The sequence below is a fragment of the Amphibalanus amphitrite genome, unplaced genomic scaffold (genome assembly GCF_019059575.1).
Source record: "Amphibalanus amphitrite isolate SeventyFive unplaced genomic scaffold, NRLGWU_Aamphi_draft 002045F_arrow, whole genome shotgun sequence".
Classification (NCBI taxonomy): domain Eukaryota; kingdom Metazoa; phylum Arthropoda; class Thecostraca; order Balanomorpha; family Balanidae; genus Amphibalanus; species Amphibalanus amphitrite.
Window position 1 is genome coordinate 21662 of NW_024883538.1, and position 26771 is coordinate 48432.

Genomic DNA, 26771 nt, shown 5'->3' on the forward strand with positions numbered 1-26771 from the left:
AACGCAATATTCGACAACAGTACGACAAAATATATTTATATTCTTACCCTACCCGACACCGAATCACAACAAAATAAAGCTTTATCATTGCACATTTCACATAGCCAGAAAGGTGCCAAGGAAGATACCTATAATCATGACACATCACAATAAAAAGTTAAAAGAACACAGAAGCACATACATACATAACACAAGCTATACATTCACAACGATTTATCGCATTGAAATTCGTCGTTGAAATTATTACATACAGTGCGATAGAGATGGTTTTTAACGACGAACAGTCTGTGTGCGTTAGCTGATCAAATAACAATATTCAATCTACAAGACATGAACCGTGTTTAGACCCCTGTAGATACTACGACATTCATGATCACGTGTGGACAAACATTTATGTGTGTTATCCATGACAGATATATATAAAAAACGACAATATATTCAAATACACAATTAAAAAACAGAGCTTTCGGTAACAAATACCTTGATCACTGATCAAGTGATCAGTGATCAAGGTATTTGTTACCGAAAGCTCTGTTTTTTAATTGTGTATTTGAATATATTGTCGTTTTTTACAAACATTTATCATCACGCGATAAGCACTGGGCAAGTGCATGGATGATGGAAGTGAGCTTAAAGAAACTGGGCATGAGACCTACATATTCTTACCCAAGCGAAAATAAGCATTTAACACTTTGTGTTTCATAAATTTGATGAAGAGGACAAACCATGAAACAAATACAGTGCTAAGCAAGGTGTAATCTTGAAAATCAAATTATTGTCACTGGAGAAAGAGATCAAGTGCAGTTGCCTCAAATGAAACGTCGTCTGATGTAATTATCTAGCAGGTAAGTGAGACACAACACTTAATGACCCTGCATGCTCCATGTTTAAAATAAGCTTTGGGTTGTGAAAACTTTTCATCTCCACCAGAACTCCGGGAAACTGTAATCATGGAACTAAAAGCGGCAGTTCCCTCTTTTGAGATCAATAAAAGCATAACACCACATGGGTTCACAGAAATGGAATGACTGCGCTTGCGACGGCCAGAGCAGGTTTGCATATAATCATAAAAGATAATAGCATTTATCATAGTGGCAACGCCCTGACATTCATAAAAAGGTAGCTTATAGCAGCACAAATAAAAGGAAATGGAAACAACCGCAAAAAAAAAACACTGACCAAGAACTGAGTTAACATTCTGGACCTTTCAGAATGTTACACAAGTGATGATTGCATGCCCTATGTGGGATAAATAAATCACACTTAACTACTGATCCCCGTAAATAAAACTGTATACGTGCATAACTGTGACTTACATGGAAGCTACCCACACTACGGCTAGCATGCTTTTCCCCATCGTGACGCTAAGATTCGTCCCAAGCTGCTACTGTTCATATAATCCATCGAACTTTCTAGCTTTATAATTTCTAGGCATTTTTAGCAGTGCACTTATAAAATACATGAGCCAAAGCCCCTTAACCTTGTGTAGGTGAATACTTATCGCTTGAGGGTGTAGGGTACAACAATAAGCTACATCTTTATATGGGTTTCTTCCTACGCTAATAAGGGTATTGGCTAATATTCGTCATCTTAGACCTTCATACAGAACTCCACGTAATAAGTCATACAAGGTTACATTCAAGCTATGAACCATATAACCGGGATCCAACGCCACATAGATAGATAATCAGATATATTCCACAACGTCCCACCGCTTCGTCCTATTAGATATTGATGCATCATATATTCGCCCCAGAATCCTGGAATGCCACACACGAGATCCAAGATTTCAGCAGACAGGACTCACACATTGCATCTCCTTGATGCACTTAACAATTAAGACATTCAGGCCTTGTCCGAAGCATCTTCGGCTCAGGCATCTCTCTCGGGTAAACTTCTTTCTCAGGTAAACTTCTGTTCCAGCGCCAGGTATGCTTCTCTCAGTATCAAGCATACGAGTCATCAGCTGCTGGCTCAAGTACGTTCTTCCGTCTCTCGAGGCTAAGACGCCTACATTCGCTGGATCTCGAAGAGTTTCACGTCTGTATCGAACCAGATTGGCGGCTCGACATTCCTGACAATGAAAAGCGGTTAGTGAGTATGAACAGCGAAGGAACAAAAGGATCTCAAGCGAAGGCAAAACTGCATAAACTTTGGTGAGCAACTGATACAGGTTTCTACACGAATACAGGGTTCTACACTAACACATGGTTCTACACCATGAAAATTCTAGACTAGGAAACAGCCATATCTTTTCCGTAAAGCCAGCTTTGTGAGTCGATAGCCGTAACAGTTCTTTAAATATGAGTAGCTTATATGTAAATGGGCTCGTAGAATACGCACCGTGGCGAATGTTGACACCGATTGTACCTTTGTGCCAGTGACAAAACTCGAGTTCTCAGTATATGACATATTTAGCAATAGTTCGTGAATTGCTACAAAAACGCATTTCAAGCGAGTTTCTATATAATTGGCACAATGTTAACATCTGCTTTTCATCAACTCAGGCTCTTGTGACACTATGAAGAACACAAAGAAGCACATTACTATTAGCCAAACACAGAAAATACGCGTCAATTCTAATAAAAGGAAAATGGTTACCATGAAGAAATAGTATGTAGTGCTCTAGCGAGGAACATCTTGATATATGTAGTTAGGATTTCAAATGACCTTTTCCTCGATAATTAATTGGAAATTCAATAAAAAGTAAATATTATATTGTTTGGCAAATTTTCGAACAACAGTTCATTCTCAAGCCACATGAAACAATTGACAACGAAGTTTTATAACTGCCGCCAAGCTACATTTTTTGAATTCTCACACGTGATGTACAAGGTGGTCTTCTTAAAATCAGAAATCTGAACTTAATCGATCATATCCCAAGCTGTTCCGAATCCACCTATTCACATATACATACATACATGACCATCAAAAGTAATATGCGAGCACAATCACATAAATATATACATGGTTCGTTTTGGTCGTGGTCGTGATGAATAGATCGCGTAGCATTAAAAAAAAAAGGTGACAACAATGACAATATAAACACTTTGGAAGTCTCGTAGCAGATTATGTCGTATAAAGTTCGGTTCGGTTTAAACAATCATACAAATGCATACAACTAATATGCGAGCACTCTCTATTCCCATACATGAATATGGTTCGTCTTGGTCGTAGTCGTGCTAAATAGCTGATCGTGTCGCATTAAAAAAAAAGAAGACAACAACAATAACAATACAAACACTTCGAAAGTCTCGTAACAGATCGTGTCGTAAAAGGTAGGGTTTACACAATCATACATATGTATACATCTTCGAATCAAGCGCAGTACCTAACAATTATCCACACATAACAAATTTCAATGACAGCCAGTGGGTAATGAAAACAAACAACTATCATTCTATAGTATGGGCCATGAAGACATGTTGGAGTTGAGTTTTGGGCGCTTCTTTTGGATCAGGAGGGATTCCGCGAGTTTCCTATCTGGGTGGTCTTTCGACTTATACAAAACACGTACTTTGAGGGGAATGCCTCCTTCGTGGGTGGAGTGGCACTCTTGAAAATGATCTCCCATGGGGGTGTCATTTCAGAACTAGAAGGAACAGGACCCAAGAACCTTGTGATGGATTCCTTACACTTCCTTACGTAGATGAAAGACTGTTATGCGAAGTTAAGAGGAAAGTGAGACAATCAGGCCTCAATGTAAAGTTAGCATGGACAAATTCACAAAAACTAAAAGATAAACTAGTGAGGTCAGCACTATGTAAGCCCTTATGCCCAGGAGGTCAAAGATGTCACACATGCAGATCGGGGTTCTCTGGGGACTGCACGCAGAAAAACTTAGTCTATGAGATAACATGTACTGTCTGTCAAAGCAATGGGATGACCGTAACGTACGTGGGAGAGACGAAGCGCCCGGTGCGCTTACGATTCAATGAACACCTGAGGGACGCGCTCAACAAAACACATGACACCCCCATGGGAGATCATTTTCAAGAGTGCCACTCCACCCACGAAGGAGGCATTCCCCTCAAAGTACGTGTTTTGTATAAGTCGAAAGACCACCCAGATAGGAAACTCGCGGAATCCCTCCTGATCCAAAAGAAGCGCCCAAAACTCAACTCCAACATGTCTTCATGGCCCATACTATAGAATGATAGTTGTTTGTTTTCATTACCCACTGGCTGTCATTGAAATTTGTTATGTGTGGATAATTGTTAGGTACTGCGCTTGATTCGAAGATGTATACATATGTATGATTGTGTAAACCCTACCTTTTACGACACGATCTGTTACGAGACTTTCGAAGTGTTTGTATTGTTATTGTTGTTGTCTTCTTTTTTTTTTAATGCGACACGATCAGCTATTTAGCACGACTACGACCAAGACGAACCATATTCATGTATGGGAATAGAGAGTGCTCGCATATTAGTTGTATGCATTTGTATGATTGTTTAAACCGAACCGAACTTTATACGACATAATCTGCTACGAGACTTCCAAAGTGTTTATATTGTCATTGTTGTCACCTTTTTTTTAATGCTACGCGATCTATTCATCACGACCACGACCAAAACGAACCATGTATATATTTATGTGATTGTGCTCGCATATTACTTTTGATGGTCATGTATGTATGTATATGTGAATAGGTGGATTCGGAACAGCTTGGGATATGATCGATTAAGTTCAGATTTCTGATTTTAAGAAGACCACCTTGTACATCACGTGTGAGAATTCAAAAAATGTAGCTTGGCGGCAGTTATAAAACTTCGTTGTCAATTGTTTCATGTGGCTTGAGAATGAACTGTTGTTCGAAAATTTGCCAAACAATATAATATTTACTTTTTATTGAATTTCCAATTAATTATCGAGGAAAAGGTCATTTGAAATCCTAACTACATATAGAAAATGGTTACCTTCCATGCTACCAATAAAGAGCCAAGCCTTTATGAAACTGCGACAAGCGTGACACCAAAACCACTTTCGAGACTCACCAAGCCATGCAATGTCAAAGGAAACAATAAAGGAAAAGGAGTATCTCCGGGTAGCGCAAAAGCGTGAAGCTACACAACCAAAACACCATATTCGAAGCAACGCAACAATTCACACAATGTAATGTTTGATGTAACTACTTCACAGCATTCGTGGAGTTGTTAGGGTTGCATGTAGATTCGCCAGCGCCCTCTTTACTGCCTTCTCATGACTGATAAGCAAGAGTGACCATTGATGCTTCTAAGTTTCCAAGAAAGTTGTTAGATGCATGCGCATTGCGCATAGTTTACGCGCTGACAATCGTGCATTCATGTGTAGCACATGTGGATAAATGATGCTATGGGTTCAGAGTGTCATACTTTTGTGCATCATTCGTAGCACACCAATTCCGATTGCTAGCAATCGCTGAGATGCGAGGGGGGAGTTGGTGCTTTCATCACATACACAAAAAAGGAAGCATCCTGGGATCAGGAGACAATAATTCAGGATAGCCACATGCAGTCAAGATGGCTCCTGTTGCTCCATAGAAAAAATATTGCAATTTTGTAAGGCGCTGTTTTCCATAACTGTTCAACAGAAAAGGAATGGACGCGCAGGAAATATGGCTGTCATAACCGCATGTCCCAGGTCAGACAAGCAAAGCCAGACAGCAACAAAATCACCGTTCACACAAAGCAGCGCCCGAAAACTCATCAGCCATGCTGAGTTTCGAACCCACCCTCCACCGCGGCTAAATATAGTCTGGCAAAGGTAACAATAACTTTAAGCCGCCTCAAATTAACTCTGCGTGTATTTTGTTAGTTGTAAATAGTTCGGAGTGAACTGGAGTGGTTTACTTTTCTTTTCAGCATAAAAGCATATAGCAAACTTTGAGATAAAACGCAAATTACGTCCACAGACATGCGTGTCAAATATCTCACCTTAATTTCATCCTGCATTTATTCTTTCTTACGTTTGCCAGACTATAATCACCCAACCAGCACCACACTATGGACTGACCTCAGGTAGATGACTCCCCACATGTAGGTCCTGAACCACAGAGTGGTACCCGAGTTGGCCTGGTACTTTCTGATCAGAATCGGGTGCGGTACTGGTAGCAAGCCTACCAGAGTTCCGTGCTGGAGAAACTTGAGGATCTCGCTCTCATCGGTCAGACCCCTGTGAAGAAAGGGAGTTGGGAGAAGGTGGTTAGTATGGTGTAATGTAAGTTTGTTTATTGGAACTGCTACATCACATCGGCTGTAAAGGTCAACTGCGTGCAGTTTGACAAAACAAGTCAACAATGGTGGCCAGAGTCACGACGAGATATGGCGTATCACTATACCACAAAAAGCGCAATGACATAAAAGGTGCACAATGTGGGTTGGTGTAAGGAAAGACGCAAACAAATAACACGTTTTCAGAAAACTCGTTTTACATATTTGTGTGTAATTTACGAGTACGACGTACATCAACAAGTTGCCAAATAACATTCATGCGTTGACAGCGCTAGCACGCATAAACATTCGACAATAAATATCATCAAAACGTTGCCAAACGGGATTACGCACTTAGCTAAGTGGCAATCTAAAGCAAGGGGCATTGCGCATAGGAAAAAGGATTCGCCGTCAATTCGTAATTCTTATTTGTTTCTTTTTTCTGCTGTGTTCAACTCAGCAATCAGCCTTCAAATTTATTCTCCTTTTCATCATGGAACACAACGCATCCCACTTCGGCAACTAACCCAATGCACAACGTTCATATTTTCAAACCATCCAGCTTTTCTACCAAACACCTATCCAACATCCCACTAATACAAAACCACGCCAGCCCAAAAACTCCAACCACCATCCAGCTTTTCTACCAAACACCTATCCATCATCCCACTAATACAAAGCCTCACCAACCCCACAACTCCCATCCACCACCTCTCCCACATTCTCACTCACTTGTCGATGCAGATTTTCTCCACCTGGGGCACCAGCACCTGCAGCAGGCGCATGATGGTCTGCAGGGGCAGCTTGTTCTTCCACGAGCTCACCCACTGGCTGGTGGGCACCCAGCGCTCCGGGGGCGCGGATCGGCCGGTACCAGAGGAGGTGGCAGCGGAGGAGGTGGTCGGGGTGGGACTGGAGGGACCCGGGGAACTGGTCGACGGGCCCGCCTGGAATAGAATAGGGTGGATGTCAGCCCATTATACATTAGGAGGGAAGCACCAATTGTTAATTACGACAAATACAGTCACACACATAGCATCTGTTGTGGCGAGCAGATTTCAATTTTGATGCAAACAAGGGTGGGTTCGCTTCAAAACAAGCTGATATACTATAAAAGATAATCGACTATCTACCGGAAAAAGTGACAATTCACTGTCAAATGCTCCCGAGCTTTGATTCTGCTCTAAGTTAAATAATTTTGGCACCTACCACTTTTTGCATCCACAAGCTCGTAAGTGCTATTAAAAAGTTACAGCGTAAGCCAAAACTTAACACTCTTTAAAAACTGCCAGCAGAAACATTTTTTTTTTTTTTTGTCTCTGGCCTAAGTGTCAACCAGAAAACCACCCCCACCGACCTGTCCCGCGGCAGCAGCAGCGCCTCCCGTTTCCTCGTGGCCGGCGTCAGAGGTGCTGCCTTCCTGCGGTCGGCTCACCCCGGCCGGTTCAGCCAGGCTCAGCTCGGCGATATTCACCGGCTGAGGGTGGGCTGACTCCTTCTCTGTCATCGAGTCAATACCTGCCGCGAAGGAGGGGGGGGGGTGGGGAGAGTTAATATTCTACACTGGGGAAGTGGGCATCATGACTCAATATACTTAGCGGTGAGGGGAGTGAGTCGATATAAGCCGGCAGACAGGTGGGCAACAAGCCGAGATGAGTATTGTGATGGATATGATGGGAACTATCATATGGAGTGGTTAGCACCCCATATCATATGCGTAATTGCCACACAGCTCTGTGCCATAACGTCGAATTCACAGATATTTAGGAAGGGAGACTTATGAGAAGTAGGCAATGAATCTATGAGCATGCGTCTTGCACAATTCATGTGAGAGGATGTCGTTAGAGTAACAAAAGCAGCACAAGAAATCATAAAATGAGCTTCTTTTTAAATAATCATGATTCAACTTGCCATGGCTTCGAACTCTAAATGTAGCCCGTTCCACTTCCCGTATACGCTCCCAGACCGTTCAGCCAACGTCCCTAATCTCTCACTCACGCGGTGTGGCCGCCAGCGTCGCTTTCAGCGCCCCCTGCTCAGCCAGCCCCGCCGCCGCGCCGGCCAGCGCACGAGACGACCCGTCCAGGGAGGGTTGACGCACCGCCTCAGCCTTGGACCTGAGGAGCGAGGCGGAGGCATCGAATGTTTGCTGTCACGAAAAAAGTGAGAAGAGGCCAAGAGCGAGGGTGGTAGGATGATGGGTAGGATGGAGTAAAACATGAGGCTGTATCGTCGATGAAAATGAAAAATAAAAATAAAATGTCAGAGTAATTGCAGTAATGGTCGTTCAAACAATAGCCCATGGTGGATAGCACATGCTGAAGCAAAAGCTTCTAATACAAAAGCGCACCAAGTAAGACCACACATTCATCCGGTGAAAGAGAAAACATCTAGCCAAACGCATGGCGCTCGATGAACTGCTGGTCCTAAGTAACAGTCATTTGCCACACCTCCCAAAGGGCATGGCGTACAAATGCAGCGACATAAACAGCATCAATCTGGTGTCACAAAACATAAACCCAACAACACTCCACCGCCGGAATAATCCACTAGCCCTGTCGCCTCCAAGGATCGCCACTCGCCAGTCTTACCGCTTGCTGAGCGACTTGTCGATGGTGCCGTGATCCGTGGGCAGGTTGGCCAGGTTGTGGAACACCTGACGCTTTCTGATAATGGTGTAGACCAGGTTGGAGTTGCCTGTGAAGGGAAGGAACGAGGTTATCGCTTATGAATAATTTGCTATGACCAGGCATAACTTGTCACAGCAATGCTAGCTTTTACAAGACATTTACAAAGACGTCATAAATACACAAAAAAACACGGCGAAATCACAATATATGTAAGAGAATTGATCGCTGTTCCAAACTTTACTGAAATGAAGGGCATAATTCAATTCATCTACAAAGTACAAAAAGGTGATGCATGTGCAATGACGCATGAGGTTTGCCAATTGCCACCAGGAATTAGCCATGTCTATACAGATATGGCACATAATATGGCACATGATATATCATGCTACCGCAAATAGCACCTTGACATTTCACAGATAACGCACGAAGTTTGTCGCAAGAGTCTGTGATACGGGCGCTTAGCACCGTGGTCTATCATACCAGCGGTGTTCAACCCAACCCCAAATATTAAACGGCCCACACACTCCAAAAATGCCTCTGACATGGCTATTCAAGGCAACTGCACAACCGTTCCCTGCGCACCCCGCCTCGGCCCAAGGCCAGTAACGATAAATAAGCTTCGACATGGCAGACCGCAGTGTGCAGACACCGTCTGTTATTTTCTCAGGGATACGGCAGTGTATTCAGATACCTACACGGATGCGTTCGTCTGCGGACCAGCATATGTAGCGCCTCAACGTTAAAAAGAATAAGATGTGTAATCACAGAGCACATTTGTTCCAATTATCCCCGGTTTTCATTTACCGAATTGTTTTTTTTTAAGCGCGAGTAAATTATACTGTTTCAGTAAAAAAGAAGAAAAAGCGTACAGCCTATGCACGACACTAACCGGAAGCGTTGTAGCCTTGACTTAGTCTTGACCGCTGGCACTTTGATAAAACTTATTTTCGGGCCCTGATAATTCTAAGACATTCATCTTCACTTGATTGTGTATCTTTCAGCCGACACAAGATTAAGCAAGGCATAGTTATTCAAAGACCAAACCCACGTACCATTACCACGCAACATCTCTTTCTCTGCCTCACCGTCAAACTGGTATTGTATGATGTTGTTGAAGATCTCCAGCAGGAAGAACACCAGGTGGTGGTTGTTGGGCGCCGAGAACAGGAACCACGGCGTGGTGAAGGCCTCCAGCAGGTGCAGCAGCTTGGTGGCCGACACCATCGACAGCGTCTTCAGATACGGAGACACTGGAACAGTGTTCTAAAATTTGATATTGGTTGGGTGTGCCGATGAAGAAAAATCCTAGGATGAAAAAAAGAAAGTAAATAACTGCAGTATTTTTGCAAAATGGTGTAATGCCAATTTTTATGCTAACTGATAAACCAGGATTTCATGTCAGGATCTTGACAGGGTGTGGAACAAAAGGATGTGGGTGCATCAACTGTCAAGTGACACGTGAACTGGCTGTTGGGAATACATGAAACTCTTTTCAGAGATGAAGTAAAGTTGGTCATTCATATTTTAGGGATGAAAATATTTTCCCCATTAGGTGTGATTTGCCACCAAAAAGGCTGAAAAATGAAACACTGCACTGGAAGGTGCGGAAGACACATCAAAATATTGTAGAGATACATCTGGATATTTGAACCGCAAAACTCAACGTAAAAAAGTCTCTGTTTGAAGGAAAAGACACACGAATTCCCTTATTCACACGAAATAAGCAAATAACTTAATTTCCTAAGCAATTCGCAGATGTTTTTCTAAAAAATGTAGCAGAATGGCAAACAATGTATAGCTCCATTAATATGCTTGGAAATATTTGTGAGTAAATGAGGCCTTCAAACTAAACACATTTCACAAAAAAGCAGGAACGGCAGGGTAAAAACTTAGTGAAATCCCCAAAGCAGCCATAAAGTTATGCTTAGGAAAAAAACAATAAATGCAAAGTGTGTTCAAAGCACTTTCAACACCTACAACGACCAATCACATACCGTTGACGAGGATCGTGAGCAGACAGTCGAACAGTGGCTGCAGTCTCTGGTGGCCCGTGGTGATGATCTTGTGAAACACGATGATCAGCAGATCGCCATGAGTTCCTGGAAGAAAACGGTACACGGTCAGCAAGTGTGTGAAGTGTAACAGCGACTGCTTATACCGAACGAGCACAGTATTCAGGTAGTGCCAAGAGCAGCAAGTCATGGCAAACGTGCTCACATGAAAAACTTATCGTAGGAAAAAAGTTATCGAAGATTGGCAGCTGCAGGAGGGCTATTGTGAATGGGACTGTCCCAAATACAGTAGATTCCGCTCAATAAAACATCGGCCTAATATAGAGGCTTATTGGGGCTTAGTATTAACTTATAGGGTGATATTACAGGCTTATATTGAGGCTTAAACAAAGTCCAGGGGCTTATTGTGGCCACTTGAGCTGTTCACGGATTTTCTGCAAGAATCATAACTGACTCGGTTAATAAAGCCACCGCTTAATAAATCCAAAACGTCGCGTCACCAGGGTGGATTAATTATGCGGATTCTACTGTAAAACGGCAATTGCGCAAAGTGTGGTGATATCTTTTTTTACACGAATATCTTAGATGTTTATAACTATCGACAATTACCGGAAATATTCAACTGACGTTAAATAAACAGTACTAAACTAGGGTGACCCGCGTGCTCCGCAACGCGAAAAGGGATATTTTCGATCGGCGGGTGTTCGGTTGTTCTTGTGTCGGTTGGGTTATCTATCCATTTCGGTCGATTGCTTTTTGACGGCTAAACGTTTTGGTTTGTGGAAAAAATATCCACCGCATCGAGGTGCCCGTGTCTGATAAGCATGCTTTCCACTTCAGAATCTGTCAAATGTGCTTTATAATTGAGGTGCGTAGTTTTAAGACAAATGAAAGGCGTAGATAATTTTCGCTAAAAATCGTTTTGCAGAGGTTTAAAACATTTATATTTTAAAGAATACTGTTGCTTGTCATGCAAACGTGATGATTGGATCTTGGAGAGAATTGAATGCTCTTTCTAATGATAGCATTTTCAATTGTCAAGCGTATCAGGTTAAGCAGCAAATCCCGTGTATCTTTTTAGTGGCACATTATGGACAAATACCATTTTAATTCAGCGATTTTTTCCACATTGTTTTTGATCAATTAGCTTTTCACAATTTTTCCATGAGAGACGGTACATTTTTATTGCTAATAGGCGCTGTTTCAACTCATTCCGTCTGACGATCACCTGAAATTAATATAAATTCCAAAATCCGTTTAAAATGGCACTTTTTGAAATGAAATTGCCCTCACACTTGCACGTGGCGCGTGCCACCCCTGCACCGCACACTATTCGATTGCCCGTTCGATTCTCTACACGATGCTGTTTTCCCCGTGCCGATCGGGCGCACGGCTACCGAGATATTGCACGGGGAACGGACCCGTGTCGGGCAAATTTAGCCATTTTCGCCCGTTTTTGCCAGCCGATTTATACATGTAAAGTCTATGACGCGAATTTGCACTTTTTGGGCACGCGCCACGCGCTCGCTATCGATCCGATCGAGCCGAGACCGCTCAAAGGCACGTTGTCCATCCTTGTTCTATAACTTGCGCAAATTTCAGCGCGGTAGGTGCAACGGTGTGATCTGTAACCCGCGCTACGTAGCACCATGTCGCGACCTTCGTAATAGACAGAAACTACGCCCTCCTCAAATAGTAATATAGACAAGCGGCTGCGCCACTTGCTTCGCGGCGTAGCCATAAAATGCGGCAGCAGCCAACTTGCTTTCGAATGGTGTTTGCTTTAAACTGATCAGTCGTCTGGAAGCAGCGATATGGACGGAAACGTGCAGAAGAAAATTTTGAACATAAGAACTATTCTGAGGGCTTAGTTGTATGAAATTTGGGTCATACGGAGTCAAGTCAGGTCAAGGTGGTCATCCCTGGTCACACTGGGTCAGGCCAGGTCACCTTCGGTCAGGCCAGGTCGTATAGGTCACCTCGTCACATTGGATTGGCCTGGACTACACTTCTACTACCACTACCCCTACCACTACCCCTACCACTACCCCTACCACTACCCCTACCACTACCCCTACCCCTACCCCTACCCCTACCACTACCCCTACCACTACCCCTACCCCTACCCCTACCACTACCTCTACTATTACCTCTACTACTACCCCTACTACTACCTCTACTACTACCCCTACCACTACCCTACCACTACCCCTACTACTACCCCTAACACTATCCCTAACACTACCCCTACCCCTACCACTACCCCTAATACTACCACTACCCCTACCGCTACTCCTACCAATACTACTACCACTACACAGTACACCAACCACTACCACTGGGCCATGTGAGGTCACAGCACCATCAGATAAACTGATAAAATAAAAAAAGAGTTCCTAACCGTGCTCCTACTCGTGTAATTCCATTATTCTTAATCATATTTGATGGAAATGGCGCCTTGTGACAAATGTGGCGCATTGCGACAAAAAATGGTACATTTGTAATTGTCGTTTTGCCATGTTTCCTTCCACCGAATTGCACGCTTATCGGACCATAGTTGATAAAGTTGTGCGATTTGCGACAAAAATGGCGCCTCGTGACAAATGTGGCGCATTACGGCAAACGCGGTGCATTTGTGTCAGCGCATTGAAACTGTCTTTATTTACCGAAAATCAACACCTTCATTCGCCTCTGTTTAGCAAAATAAATAAGCTGCCAATCTGCAAATGAGAGGCACCCGCCGCCGATCGTCATGCATTTTATTGTCAAAGGCGAATGAACCCGGCTGCCGATGCCTTGAATCAAGCTTGAGAGCCGAGCAAAATTTGGAGAAAATGCACCTTTTTCCAGCGCGTGCCACGTGCAAGTCATCCACCCCCCGGGACTGGAACCTCGACACTGCACGTGCCCGTGACGTCATCAACATGCTGCGAAAATTTCAGCCCCATCGACCGCACCGTTTGACCTGCGCACTAGAGCACTTCATGGGCCGGATAAATCCGTTATCCACGGATAAATCCGCGGACCGGATAGGATTGGATTCTAAATTTGTTAAAAAAGAACGGATATGGGCGGGCCGGATTTGGGAATTGAAGGTTGAACCCGGATCAAAACGGATCAAAATTTTAACATTCAACATTGAAGTTAAAAATTAACCTAATGTGTTAAGCGGCTATCTTCTTACTTCTTAGAGAAATTGTGTATTACTATTGAAGGATGATACCTAGTTTACCAATGTGGTGATTTTCATGTGGTTTTAGGTTTATAAGCATGGTTTTTGGAACCATGATGGCCTGTGAGATGTATGGCTGTCTGGTCCCTTAAATTGAATTTGTTAGTCCAGTTTTGGGTGAAACCAGTTATTGGTGAAACGGATTATTACGGATATTTTTTGGAAGTTTGGCTGCAATACGGGCCATGGGTGGGCCGGATTCTGATATTCAAAGAAAGGCGGATAATGGGCGGATCTGGATATGACTTGCCGGATATGGGCCGGGCCGGATCCTAAAAAGCCTATCCGTGAAGTGCTCTACTGCGCACGGCGTCAAAGGACCCCTCTGCACGGTGCAAACAGAAACACACACATTCACACAGAGTTTCATTCAACAAATAGTATAGTAGATGAAAGCTACCAATGCCGGAGAAAGCGTAAAATGCCTAAATAGCATCCTACCGATGAACTACGCTAGCGATTTCCATCAAATGTATCAGAGAACCTCGATCCTTTGTTCGACCAAATATTACATATGAACATGACATATGATTACATATGAACATGGCATATGAAATGAACAAACATTGCATATTCACCTCCTTAAACATTGCTCAGTTATATAAACCTTCATATGGATTTTAGTTTCCCAGCTCAGCAGCATAACGACGGATGGATAGGACTATCCAGCCCAGTCACACTACCCAGTACCTACCCATGCACCACTCAGCCAGCCCAGCCCCTTCATACTCTCCCATAGTCCAAGACTCCAAACCCACCTGAGAAGACGGGCACATCCATGGCCACAGCCGCCGTGTAGGGCTTGTTCAGCCTGACGCCAAAGTTCCTCTCCCCACTCAGCAGAAGCAGAATGAAGACACCAATGTGCATGAGACCCACGCGGGCCTGGTCGGCTCTGCACTCGTTCAAGTGGTACAGAATGGGGACCGTGATCTGTAGGACGTCGCTCGACTTGAGCACGAAGAAGAGCAGTTTCTGTAGGCCGAGAAAGGGGAACGGAGAGTGAGGGTAACGGTGAGGGTTGGTAATCGTGAGTAGTACGGCTCTCGCGAGATTAAGCGGTAGGTTTCGCACTATTACATTTCCGGTTATATCTAAGAAACTAATCGATCTACGATGAAGTCATTTTACACGATCATGGCCGGCTTGTAAACCAACAAGTCGATCGCATCTTCAACTGAAAAAAATGCTGAAAGAAATGCTGAAAAAAATGCTGAAAGATAAAGCTGAATGCCAAGTGCTCAGTCTAGCGCCGCGAGGACCCATTTGAAAAGTCCACGGGAACGCAGGGAAATGAAAATTGAATAATTTATTGCTTGGGCACTTGCTACTCAAATACGACAGTGGGCATGAAAATGTGATGAAAAAATAGCAAAGAACAGTGGGCACGAGATATCGAGACACCAAGAGGTTTATTCGTTGCCCACTAATTGAGTCATTAATCATAAATTTAATGAAAATTAATATATTTTAGCTCAGCAAAACTCATCAAATATCTGGTGCCGTTTTCACAGCACACGTTTTAGATACCCTGAAGCCGGTGCTTTACTGACAATGTCTAGCATCGGGAAAGAAGAGCAAGATTGTAAGTAAGTAGATCGTGTTGCTTTTCATCACAAGCGTAAAAGTTGCCAGAAACGTTCAAGCAAGAAAACATGTCAAACGCAATACAATTATCTGACTGACTCACAACTCGCAGAAAGACAACAAGCAGCGACATCACAAAATATTTTGTGGCTTTATTTGGTGCAATACCATACCACGCAAAGCATACACCTTGTCAAGTACACTAGCCGTAGCCATCAAGTAATGTCGTTGAAAAGAAACGTCATGACTTGTGCCAAGTACCAGCCTCAAACGTCGCATCATTACTATCGACAAATCGTAAACCCAAGAACGGTATACATAAAGCATAGCCTCGGCAAAACATCCACAGAATATCATCTACGACAGAATGAAGCCAACATTTCAAACGTCTTTCCTTGTCGACATGTCTCTCCTAGTCAAAACTATCACACATTGAGGCATGGAAAATGGCTCCTCGCCTAGCTCTCACAACGCCAGCACCCGTCCTGGATGTTCGCCTTGTACGCCAGATCCTGCGTGTTGAGACCCATGCCCAGAGCCAGATCAATCAGAGCCTGCAGCCGATCCTCGGACAGACTCGGGGTGCGACTGATGAAGTGGATGCAGTAGTCGATGGTACCATCAGCATGAGGACTGCAGTCATACTCAATGGCGGCATCTTCGTCCAGCAGGACCAGGTTGTAGTCGGTGAGAGGAGCGAACGGGAAGCGGAACTTCTGGTTGAAGTTTCCAGGCGTGCCATCGTAGATGAGATCGGCCGTCATGTTGGTGAAGATGCCGTCCACCGTCTTGTAGCGGCAGGCGTACGTGACCTCGCCGTCTCCCTGCTGGAAAAACGAGGACAGACACAGGTTAGAATGCGCTTTAAAACGACAACTGTCATACCATCACAATTACGGAGAGTAGAGATCACTAGCACATAGTGGTTACCAAAGACAAGGAATCGAAAACGTCGGTAAGCGTTTATGCATAAATAATCTCTTCCTATCATAGAACATTCTAAGTTGTAGCTAATATGAAAAGTACCATTTCCAGTAGCCCTACAAATATATGTCAGCCAGCAGAAACTGGTGAGACCTCCTAAACTGTTGAAACAAATGTCCGAGAACAAAAATAATCACATTAACAAATAGCAAAAAAAAAACTAAAAAGAAGAAGCCGCAGGCAATGTCAGTCAACTCACCACCGGCTCATCCGAATGGAAGACTAGGGCGTCACAGACGCAGTCCTTCTGGAACGCCGCTCCGCCGGGCGTCTGGATCTTGCCCACTTCGTACCAAGTGCCCTCATACGCGGCATTCGTGAACGTAGGGTCGGGCTGAGGCTTTATACATTCTTCAGACGAAACGGCAAGAGGCAACAGTGCGAGCAAAAGAGCCAGCATGATTGTAGTCAGTTTTCTTCTTGATTTTCAGCGAGCCCTCAAACCGCCAAGTGGCGAATGCGCAAAATTGAACGACAACAGAGTGAATGACGAGAGTGGTTGTAGAGTGTGGGTCTTATAGTGGGGGATTATGTAAGCAAACGCATATTCGTGGGAGCCAGCACATGGCACATTACAAGTAGTTTGCCGAATGTACCATGTTATACAACCACGGAGATAAGTCTTGTGAACTTTCACAAGAGAAAAAGCTGGCAACCACAGGTTTTAATGAGAAAGTCATGGTTCCTGTCCATTTCTGTTGTTACTTGAGATAAATGTTATGAAGTGGCAAATCGATCCATCCATATCCCAAAACATTGAACAAATTCCAAAGGATACATCTGCTTATAGAACACTCGCAAAACACATGTAACTCACGTAAAAAAGTAAACGGCATCACAAAGTAAAACAAATTCAAAGTGACGATTAACTGAGACTTGAGTTTAGCGTTAACACTTAATGATATTGTTAACACAACTACGCTTACCTTGTTGTAGTCACAGCACTTCCAGAAGAACACCAGCAGCTCCTGATGGGCGTGCACCTTCTTGGTCGAATGCGGCAGGTAAGTCTGAGTCAGCGGGTTGTTCAAAAGACGAGTAAACCCTGAAAACGAAACATTTAGAAGCTTACTGCAAGAAACGATGTAAGTTGCAACGTAAAGCGGCTCAAAAATGCACAATAGACGATTTAACGTTTCGGAAGACGCATGATTCTACCCGTAAACGTATGATTCTACCCATCGTTTCGCAACACTCTTGCTATAAAGCCATTTATAGTACCGTAAACGGGGGTGACTTTGCCATGTTTTCAACTTTAGACGCTTGTATTCTTTTAACTTGGTAACTTATTGGGATGACTCTATGTTCAAAACACGGATGAAGATTAGCTCTTTGGGTTTTGCTATGATCGTATTTATAGCTTGCCTAAAAATATAAATTTTTAAGGAAAATGAGTCGTGGCAAAGTTAAACTGAAAAAGGGGTGACTTTGCCACTATGCCAAATAATGTCTTTGTAACGCTAACAAATACTTTTCAAGCATTTTTGTTCCATTGTATGAGGAAGGGAAACCATTCTTAATTGTTTAATAGGAAAAATAAAGCAATTCGAGGTTTTTGCTCTTAAACGATGTACAAAAAAGGAGAGATGCCTTACTTTTTATAATACATTATATTTGTTGAAAATAATTGAGATTTGATAGTAAATAGAAACTGAAAAATGGTTCAGAATAGATAAATAAGCACAGGTCTTATTGTATCGGTACTCTAGGACCTTGCCGCTTTTTCCAGCGGCATTAAGCGGAACAGAAAGAGGACGTTCTTGCGGGAATTACATACCGACACCCTTATTATCAGCATTTTGATCTATAAAATGATACATATTTCTTCAGTCAGTCTTACTGGCAAACTTAGGAGTTGTAGATGATCATGGCTGTGGTGCTAAAAAGTTGGGCCCAGCTTCATCCATTTTTTTATTTTGGTGATTTTTTTCCTTTCTATACTCCCACTGTGCATTCCTGTGTTAATGTTCAACATATAAACTTTTACGTTTTAAAAACCAGTTTTAAGATCAAAATGATGCTACATTTAAAACTTATTTTGAATTGCATCGGATAAGTAATTCATTTTTGCATTGATAACATGGTGGCAAAGTCACCCCATGTGGCCTGCAATTCACTTGGAAGAATCGCCACCAAAAATGTTAGCTAAATGAAGTGACAAATGCCAGTTTTGTTGGATATGCTAACCTAACAGCCTTGTCATGATCAACCATACCAAGTCTCAGCATCGCAGTTGGTCTAGAACATGGTTAGATAATAAAAAGTTCGGAAATTTGACCATTAAATAAAACGGAGCCCAGTTAGGTATTTAGTGGTAATTTATGAATGATATGCAAATGAAATTCAAGTACACATTTTCCAAGTTCTACTTTATATTCTGAGTCAGGGATTCTGAGTCATCCGCAGTTTCCCGTTCTCGTCACACTCATTTAATTAACACTTGTGCACACGCGATTTTGTTATGCATGCTCTCCCGACATGCTGATTGTTAATAACAACCACGAAAGAGTTGGTGAGGATCCTTCAATTTATCTCTCAGTGCTGGTTATGTTGGAAGGCCCATCAATTATCTTTCATTTGTGCATAAAAAATTATTACATTCTTCGTAAAATATCACTGGAGATCACCCTAAAACATTTTTTGAGAAGCATGGCAAAGTCACCCAGCAAAGCAGTCACCCCCGTTTACGGTAATAAAGTAGTTAGGAAAACAGCTATAACAGCTATAACTTTCTATAGACACAAATCATTATAGTCCACTATGATATCCCTGAGCACTAGTAAAACATCTACGAAGACGTTCGTCGCAAAGCCGTTACGCAATATCTTGTTCGGCGACGACAAACGGTGTCTGAAAACAAATAACGTTATCCCTGTTACGTTGTTTGTGCGTTACGTGTCGTAACATACCTTTGAGGATGAAGTCAAAGTCCTCCTCGCGATGAATCCGTGACAGGTAGTTGATGAACAGGTTGTCCGGAGAGCGCTGTAACAGAAGAAAGATTTTGTGCAGTGGTGGAATCATGGGTGAACGATTTTAGATAATCACGGAGTGACTTTGCAAAAACATTTTGCATAAATTGATATCGAGTATAAACATTCAAACAATCCTCCTAGAAAAATTCATGATGATAAATGTTTTCCCAGGTCAGTGCTTATGACTAATTTTTCACTTGAGAATGGCTTGTTAGTTCGATGACGTCACTATTGACCCAATGATGTCACTAACCTCGTCATCAGCCCGACTGGCAGTGGAGTCATGGTCGAGCGTCACAATGAGAATCTGCAGGGCTGTCTCCATTAGGGCCTCGCGTTTGTCGTTAAACAAGAGGTGGTTGTACGGCAGGCCTGAGAACAGAAGCGTTTCGAGTGATAGCCAACGCAGACTTTGTAGCAAGCAGTCATACCAACTAAAAAGAACTCCATGACTGAATGATAATTAGCGACATCAGAAAGTGCTTTTTTGCTGTTGAGGAAAATCATTATAATGTGTAAGCCAATGCAACTTTTAACGCGCTTTCATCCTTCATTACAAACGCCACGCAGCTCCCTCTTCAAACGGTTAATCTTGCTGCTGTCCATACATCTACGGCGGCTAAATAACGATACCAAGAACAAACCAATTACTTAAACAATCTAAGATTCGAATCCCACATACTCGTAAGTCCGACTTTTCGGTTCACTCACCCATGCCGACAGGGTCGTAGGCGCACACCAGGTTCAGCAGCGAGGTGAACAGAGGCAGGGCATGTCGGTTCTCGGCAGACGTGAAGAACTGCACCCAGCGGTTCGGCCCGGCCTGGGCCCCGTCTGTGAGCCGTCAGAGGTCATGTCAATGTCGGTCACATAATTGTAGTGTTGATGGTGACGATTAAGTAAAAGGCCGTGGGTAAGTCATAAGGATGCTAAACAGGTTGCATATTACTGGTCAGATACGCACTCGGTGAGCTAACGTGACATTGTTCAAGGTTGTCAACCATCCATGACAACGAACCTAACTATTTTCGGCCATAGGTCATGTTTCCGGCCGTTAATCGGGTCATAAGAAATCAAGCAAGATATTGTTCGTCGGAGGAACCATAAACCCCAAGGTCACTGCTCAAAACAAGACCACCTTTCCAAGGCGAAGCCAGTAAATTGTCAGAACAAATACGTGAGCCATGAGCTGTCATACTATCCCAAAGCAACATGAATGCTTCTATCACCGCCGGCTACCTATGCATTCCCTTGTCGACAGCATCCCAAACAATAATAAAGCCTCAAGATCGATCCCCTATTAGCGTGCTCACCGCTGGGCAGCAGATACATAGTCTGTGAGAAGCAGGTGAGCAGCAGCTTCAGGATCTCGGTGCGGTTGCTGTCGTGAGCCGAACTGTGGGTGACGGGACTGCTGAAGCCGACGCCGGCCTCCCAGATGTACTCACAGCTGTCGATGGACTGCACATCCTCGTGCTGGTCCTGAAAACACGGAGACGGGTTGGGTGAGTGATAGGATGAACAAATGAATGAATGAATGAATGAATGAATCAATGAATGAATGAATGAATGAATGAATGAATGAATGAATGAATGAATTAAATATGAATGAATGAATGAATGAATGAATGAATGAATGAATGAATGAATGAATGAATGAATGAATGAATGAATGAATGAATAAATGAGTAGGTGAATGCAAATTAATGGATGAGAAATGCAGAGCGCATGGATAATGAATGAATGAATGAATGAATGAATGAATGAATGCATAACTTAGGAATGAACAAAGAGTACGTGCATGAATGAAGAACAAAATGGGTGAAAAATGGAAGAAGCATGAACTGGTGATTGCAAAACAAATGGGTAGGTAACGAAAGACCAATTAGTGATTCAATGGATGAATGAATGAATGTATGAGTGCAATATGTGAATCGGACGAACAGAGAAAAGTTGCAAGCATATTGCAACTCTTTCATGACGTGTGGGCGGATAACGACTTATTCTATCAAAATGGGGCTATTGTTAGGCTAGTATGAATAATAAAGTTAGTTTGAGGGGACCAGCAGCGGCTTAGCATTCAGTGAGTAGCGAACTAAATCCCCCCAAGCCCAGCTGGCAGAATGTTCAGTGGAAAACAAAGTAGGGGAAGGTGGGGTAAGACGGACCAGCTAAGGTTTGAGGCCGCATATTTTGCTACACTGCTCTCGTAGTTCATATTATTTATAGTCTTCGGAATGCTCAATCTTTCCTCTGTTGATATGTGTAAAGACTAAATTTCAACTTAAAGACATCTAGGTGGTGGATGCTGTTAAAGACGGACATGTCAAAAACTCAGACAAGAAAAAAACGTGGGGTAAGACGGACCACCCAGCAGTGCCTGCTATCCGTTCATGTGTGTTACACTTCTGCTCTGTACTCTTGTAAGAAAAAGTAACCAGAATGGTAAAATAACGAAATGAGCCTTTATTCTTTACTCATGTGTGATGGAAGTGCAGCTAAAAGCTGGGAACATGAGTGTTGATTGTCGTTTGGCATGAATGCATGCTAACTGAGCACCTGCATGCATGGCTCACATGCAACAAAGACTTCTTCCTGAAAAATTAGCTTACTTAAACTTGTGTCAATGTTTTGGAAAAGAACTTTCCATATGCAGGGTACAATCGACCACCACAGGGTAAGATGGACCACAGTGGTCCGTCTTGCCCCAAATCTAAATTCTGTCATTATCATGACGTATATGTCAAATAGCCCAACATTGCAAAACCTTGCCAGTTCCTAAAGTGTGACTTTAACTAAGTTTATAACTTTGTTCTTCACAGTTAAGTGCAAAATAGAAACTAATCATGCAAGAAAGGCGCCGTAATTGAATCACCCGTAGACCTCTTATATTAGATCGGTTCGACGAAAAACAACATTTTTCTCAATAACTCAAAAGCTATGCATCCTAGCAGCATGAGCTCAAGGTGGCCATTGTTACGAAGGAAAACAAACATAGTGAGTGCATAAAGCAGTAGATACCAGCAGCAGTTCAGCCGGGAGGGCTGGTGGTCCGTCTTGCCCCGCTGGGCCGTCTTACCCCACCTTCCCCTACTGTCACGATCATCTTCCGCTTAGTCTAACCAGCTGACCCTGACTGAGTGGGTGTGGACCATTTAGCATTTGAGGCACGTTTTAGCACCACAGTACTTAATGCACATTGCACACGACTGGCTTCTCGGCTGTTTAGCGAAACTCATTATTTTGACGGCTGAAAGGGAAGGTGGATGGAGTTTTCCAGGGTTACCTTGTGCCTTGGTGGCACTATGCACTCTAAAATTGCATTCGTGTTGAGCAATAGCTCTATTTATATAACGCAAGTTCCCAAAAATGTCATCAACAATAAAATTTCACGCACTTCTATAATATCGATATTATCGATAGATCTTTATGCAGAAGACAACCAAGATATGACGACAGCAAGCAGAGATTATCCAATGACAAGGTATAGAAAGATCAAGGCAAGAGTCAGCATTTTAAAACTAAATTGCGAGCCTAATTAGTTCAGCCCCGTCGTCTATGCAGCGCCCTTTATTAGCCATTCAGCTGCACAGGTGTTCAAACACCTGGATTGGAGCCATAAAAGACGCACTATCGATCTCACACTAGATTCACTTCGACTACGAAGAAATTCAATGGCATCGGCACAGGGTCGTAGTCTAACATCAGAGCAGGGCAGATCTTCGAAAAGCGTCCTGGATAGCCTGTACTATTGGGTTAATTTGAAAGCCTAGGCTGCTAAACGCCATCAGTGAGATATTAAACCGTAGGTCTCTGTAATGGAAATGATCGCATTTAATTGGCAAATCATGACGCTTAGCAGCACAAAACAAAACAAAACAAAATGTACCGAAACATAGTCAGAGTTATAACAAGAAGCCAGGGCGAAAATGATCATCTCCCGTGAGGATCGAACCCTCACCCGCCACACACAACTACACTCACCACGCCGGCACCAGCCTTGCTGGGCGTCACGGTAAAGTCCGGGCAGAAGAGCAGGTCACAAAGCGCCACCATGAGAGTCTGCGCGAGCGGCAGTGGCTCGGGCCCATCCTGCGGCTCACCGGCTGGCCGAGCGCTCGTCCAGAAGAAGCCACTCCAGTCGGAGTCCTCGAAGATGTAGGGTAGAAGGCGTGTGAGCACGCGCACGCAGTTGAGCACTGTGTGAGAAGGGTGAGAAGGTAGAGTTAGCGAGGGTAGTTCGGTGATCGAGCGATCAGGAAACGCAGAGTGAAAACGAACGATAGAAACGATGTGCTAAAGAATGCTGTGGGTTGTGGTTGTTTTCCGGTTGGCTGTAACTTGTTATGTCTGGAGTTGACGTTACCAATACCTCGCTGCAATGCGTAGAGACGTTTTTGTTTTCACTTTTTCCCAGTTTTCACTCCCCTCCCACCTTTTCCCCCACCTTCTCATATGTCTATAATCTGCACACACTGCACCTTTTCACATTCTACACCCATATCACACATATATTCTGCACTCTCCCTTTCACTCGCACATTTTCTAACCTGTCTGCTGTTCCTGCTGCGTGGAACATCCCGTCTCGGAGGCCTTCAGCAGCTTCTCCACCGCCTTGAAGCAGACAGTCGCCATGTTCGCCGGCATCTCTTCACGCAGCGCCCGGATGTCGGCGGCTGGAGTCTGGGCGAACACATCTTCAACGGAAGCTACCGACTCGGACCAGAACTGGTCCCAGAAACGGGTATCGGAGGGGTCCACTGGCTGGGGAGAGAAAACAGGGGAAGATAGTCAGTTGTTAGAGAAGAGGAGACGATCGGTAGTAGTTTGAAAAGTCGAGGAGATGATCGGTAGTTTCAAGGAAAGTCGAGGAGATGATCGGTAGTTTCGAGAAAAGCGAGGAGATGATCTGCAGTTTGAGAAAACACGATAATTAGTAGATGTAAGAAAAGTCGATGGGGCGACCGGTTGGTAGTTGTAATAAAGCTGAGATGATCGGTAGGTACTTGTGATAAAATCGATCAGATGTTCCTCTTAAGAGAGAAAAATCGACAGACATGGGCAGAACCGGCTTCCTTCTGCGCGCGGGTGACGCTGCGCCTATCTCCCGGGCCCGGGGTCAGCCCGTGAAACTTCGATGTGACCTTCTGCAGCCGTCTTATTTAGGATCAGCGTGGTATTTGTCATTCAGTTCTGAACCACGTCAATACCGGAAAAATTGCTCAACATAATACCAGCATCGATTAGACAATCATCCGGCGCGCCGAACTTCAATCAACATGCTGAACTGCATGCAAAATTTGTGTTTCTCTTCAGACAACTCAGCAGACAAACTACTTCCCATCGCATATTACAGGGCATGGCCAGGACTCTCGGGCCTAGTAATCCGACCAGTCTTCTCAACCCCTGGGTGTTTAGGGCTACACGAATATAAATCTGGGGGGGGGGGGGCTCAAGCCAGGTGGCCTCTGATGAACATTAGGCACCAGAGGAGTTATCATCTCAGGTTTTTTTAATTCTACACCTTTTTGCACTCAAAATAGGCATCTTTTCATTCAATTTCGGCGAATTGCATTCAATTTTAGCGATCTCTCATTTGCTTCGAATAGAGAGATCGCTAAAATTGAATGCAATTCGCCGAAATTGAATGAAAAGATGCCTATTTTGAGTGCAAAAAGGTGTAGTGTAGAGTATAGCGTATGAATAACCCTTAGCTTAGGTTAGCACTCATCCTGTGACAAAATCTCTTAAATCGCCCATTTGCACCAAAATTTGTTCATCCTTGCACCAAAATTTTGACACAGAGTTACACTGGATACTGTGCCTCTGCTCAATCTACCTGTTATGCCAGACATGTTGATTGTTGATGGTAACATGGATTTTTCAGTCAGGCAGGGGGTGGGGGTACGAAAAAGGATTTGACTTCCCTAAGGACAGAAACAACAGAGTAAAGGACCACAGTGTATAGCATAACCACATGCACACTTACCTGGGACTTTGATGTGAGCTGCAAAAGAGCTTGTCTGAAACTTGCTTTAGAATCTGCATTTCCCATCTTCTATGTTCAATGACAATTGACAAGTGTAATCCAAAGCTGCAAACAAATCATACAATTTCAAAATTACACCAGCAATTCCAAAAGAAACCATTCACTGTCAGATATTAATAAAATGCAGTTTTCCATGTAAAATATATATAAATATGAAAGGACATCGACAATTTGCCCGAATCCAGTTAGGTTGGGCTATTACGTTTTAACCTTGGCTGGGTCCTGAAAAGACAACCAATCAATCACTCAATGGCAGCCTAATTTCTATGACAAAAATATGAGATAAAGGTGCGGACATATCGATATATGTCAAGTTTAGGTCCTAACTACAATTGTGGTGCTTTTGATACGAATATGAAACAGCAAAAATTTTAGGTTTTAGGTTAGGTTAGGTTGTAGGTTTGTAGGTTTTAGGTTGTAGGTAGGTAGGTTTGTAGGTTAGGTTAGGTTAGGGTAGGTTTGTAGGTTGTAGGTTGGTAGGTTATAGGTAAGTAGGTAAGGTTAGGTCAGGTTTGATTATGTTTTTTCTTTTATTTGCGAGACATATGAGTATCATTTTTTGATTCAGGATGTCAAATAATGTAAAAATATGAAAAATTTATCAATGAAATCTTCTTAGGACTTAAACTTGACATTTACCGACATATCTCGTAAACATTATAGAGTTCAGTGGTCCTAACATACTGCGTTGAACAATAAATTCACGCATTACCTCTCCACTCGTCAGTTCCTGGCTGTGTTTATTATTACTCCAGCCTTGCTCCAGACCATATATAGGGGTATATATATATAGGGCCTTGCTCCAGACACTACAGGGCTAGAGCAATTAACATACTGTAATACAAATGAGGGAAATAAACAGTATAATGACGTCATACAGAATCTTTCCCGAGCATCCATCTTCGAGTATTTCGACATCTAAACTACCTTCATTTTCTACATTTACTGCAACAAAGTATTATTTTCATCTGAATCACAAAATATTTAGTAGGTAAACATAATATTACCCTCAACATCCAAACCTCAGTCATCAGCATATGCACGCCATTGGTAGATGCATCAACTACGTCATCAGCACAATTTTAAGAAAAATAAGCAAAGAAATTGTATT

The 26771-nt window shown here is 43.1% G+C and overlaps 2 protein-coding genes across 2 annotated transcripts; both read right to left on the reverse strand.

Moving 5' to 3' along the window:
* Positions 1–9: 9 nt before the first annotated feature.
* On the reverse strand, positions 10–26503 carry LOC122376180 (protein HID1-like). Its single transcript, XM_043355910.1, has 18 exons — positions 26373–26503; positions 25601–25705; positions 24162–24375; positions 23596–23810; positions 20925–21093; positions 20323–20445; positions 19865–19983; positions 19546–19621; positions 17563–17681; positions 14824–15040; positions 10816–10920; positions 9907–10071; positions 8783–8888; positions 8190–8308; positions 7549–7709; positions 6924–7138; positions 5995–6153; positions 10–2074 (listed from the first exon to the last, which is right to left on the reverse strand). The coding sequence occupies exons 2-18, from the start codon at positions 25664–25666 to the stop codon at positions 2011–2013; spliced, it is 2412 nt and encodes an 803-aa protein (XP_043211845.1). The 5' UTR covers positions 25667–25705; positions 26373–26503; the 3' UTR covers positions 10–2010.
* LOC122376183 lies at positions 15777–17127 on the reverse strand. Its single transcript, XM_043355913.1, has 2 exons — positions 16836–17127; positions 15777–16479 (listed from the first exon to the last, which is right to left on the reverse strand). The coding sequence occupies exons 1-2, from the start codon at positions 17034–17036 to the stop codon at positions 16111–16113; spliced, it is 570 nt and encodes a 189-aa protein (XP_043211848.1). The 5' UTR covers positions 17037–17127; the 3' UTR covers positions 15777–16110.
* Positions 26504–26771: the final 268 nt, after the last annotated feature.

Bases quoted from the DNA above. Each gene is read 5' to 3' on its own strand.
- LOC122376183 (XM_043355913.1), bottom strand. From the start codon at position 17,036: ATGCTGGCTCTTTTGCTCGCACTGTTGCCTCTTGCCGTTTCGTCTGAA. The intron at 16,480-16,835 runs GTGAGTTGACTG...TCGTTTTTCCAG, and splicing joins TCCATTCGGATGAGCCGGTG to CAGGGAGACGGCGAGGTCAC.
- LOC122376180 (XM_043355910.1), bottom strand. From the start codon at position 25,666: ATGGGAAATGCAGATTCTAAAGCAAGTTTCAGACAAGCTCTTTTGCAG. The intron at 23,811-24,161 runs GTTAGAAAATGT...CTTCTCACACAG, and splicing joins GCAGCAGGAACAGCAGACAG to TGCTCAACTGCGTGCGCGTG. The intron at 8,889-9,906 runs GTGAGGCAGAGA...TTCCCTTCACAG, and splicing joins CATACAATACCAGTTTGACG to GCAACTCCAACCTGGTCTAC.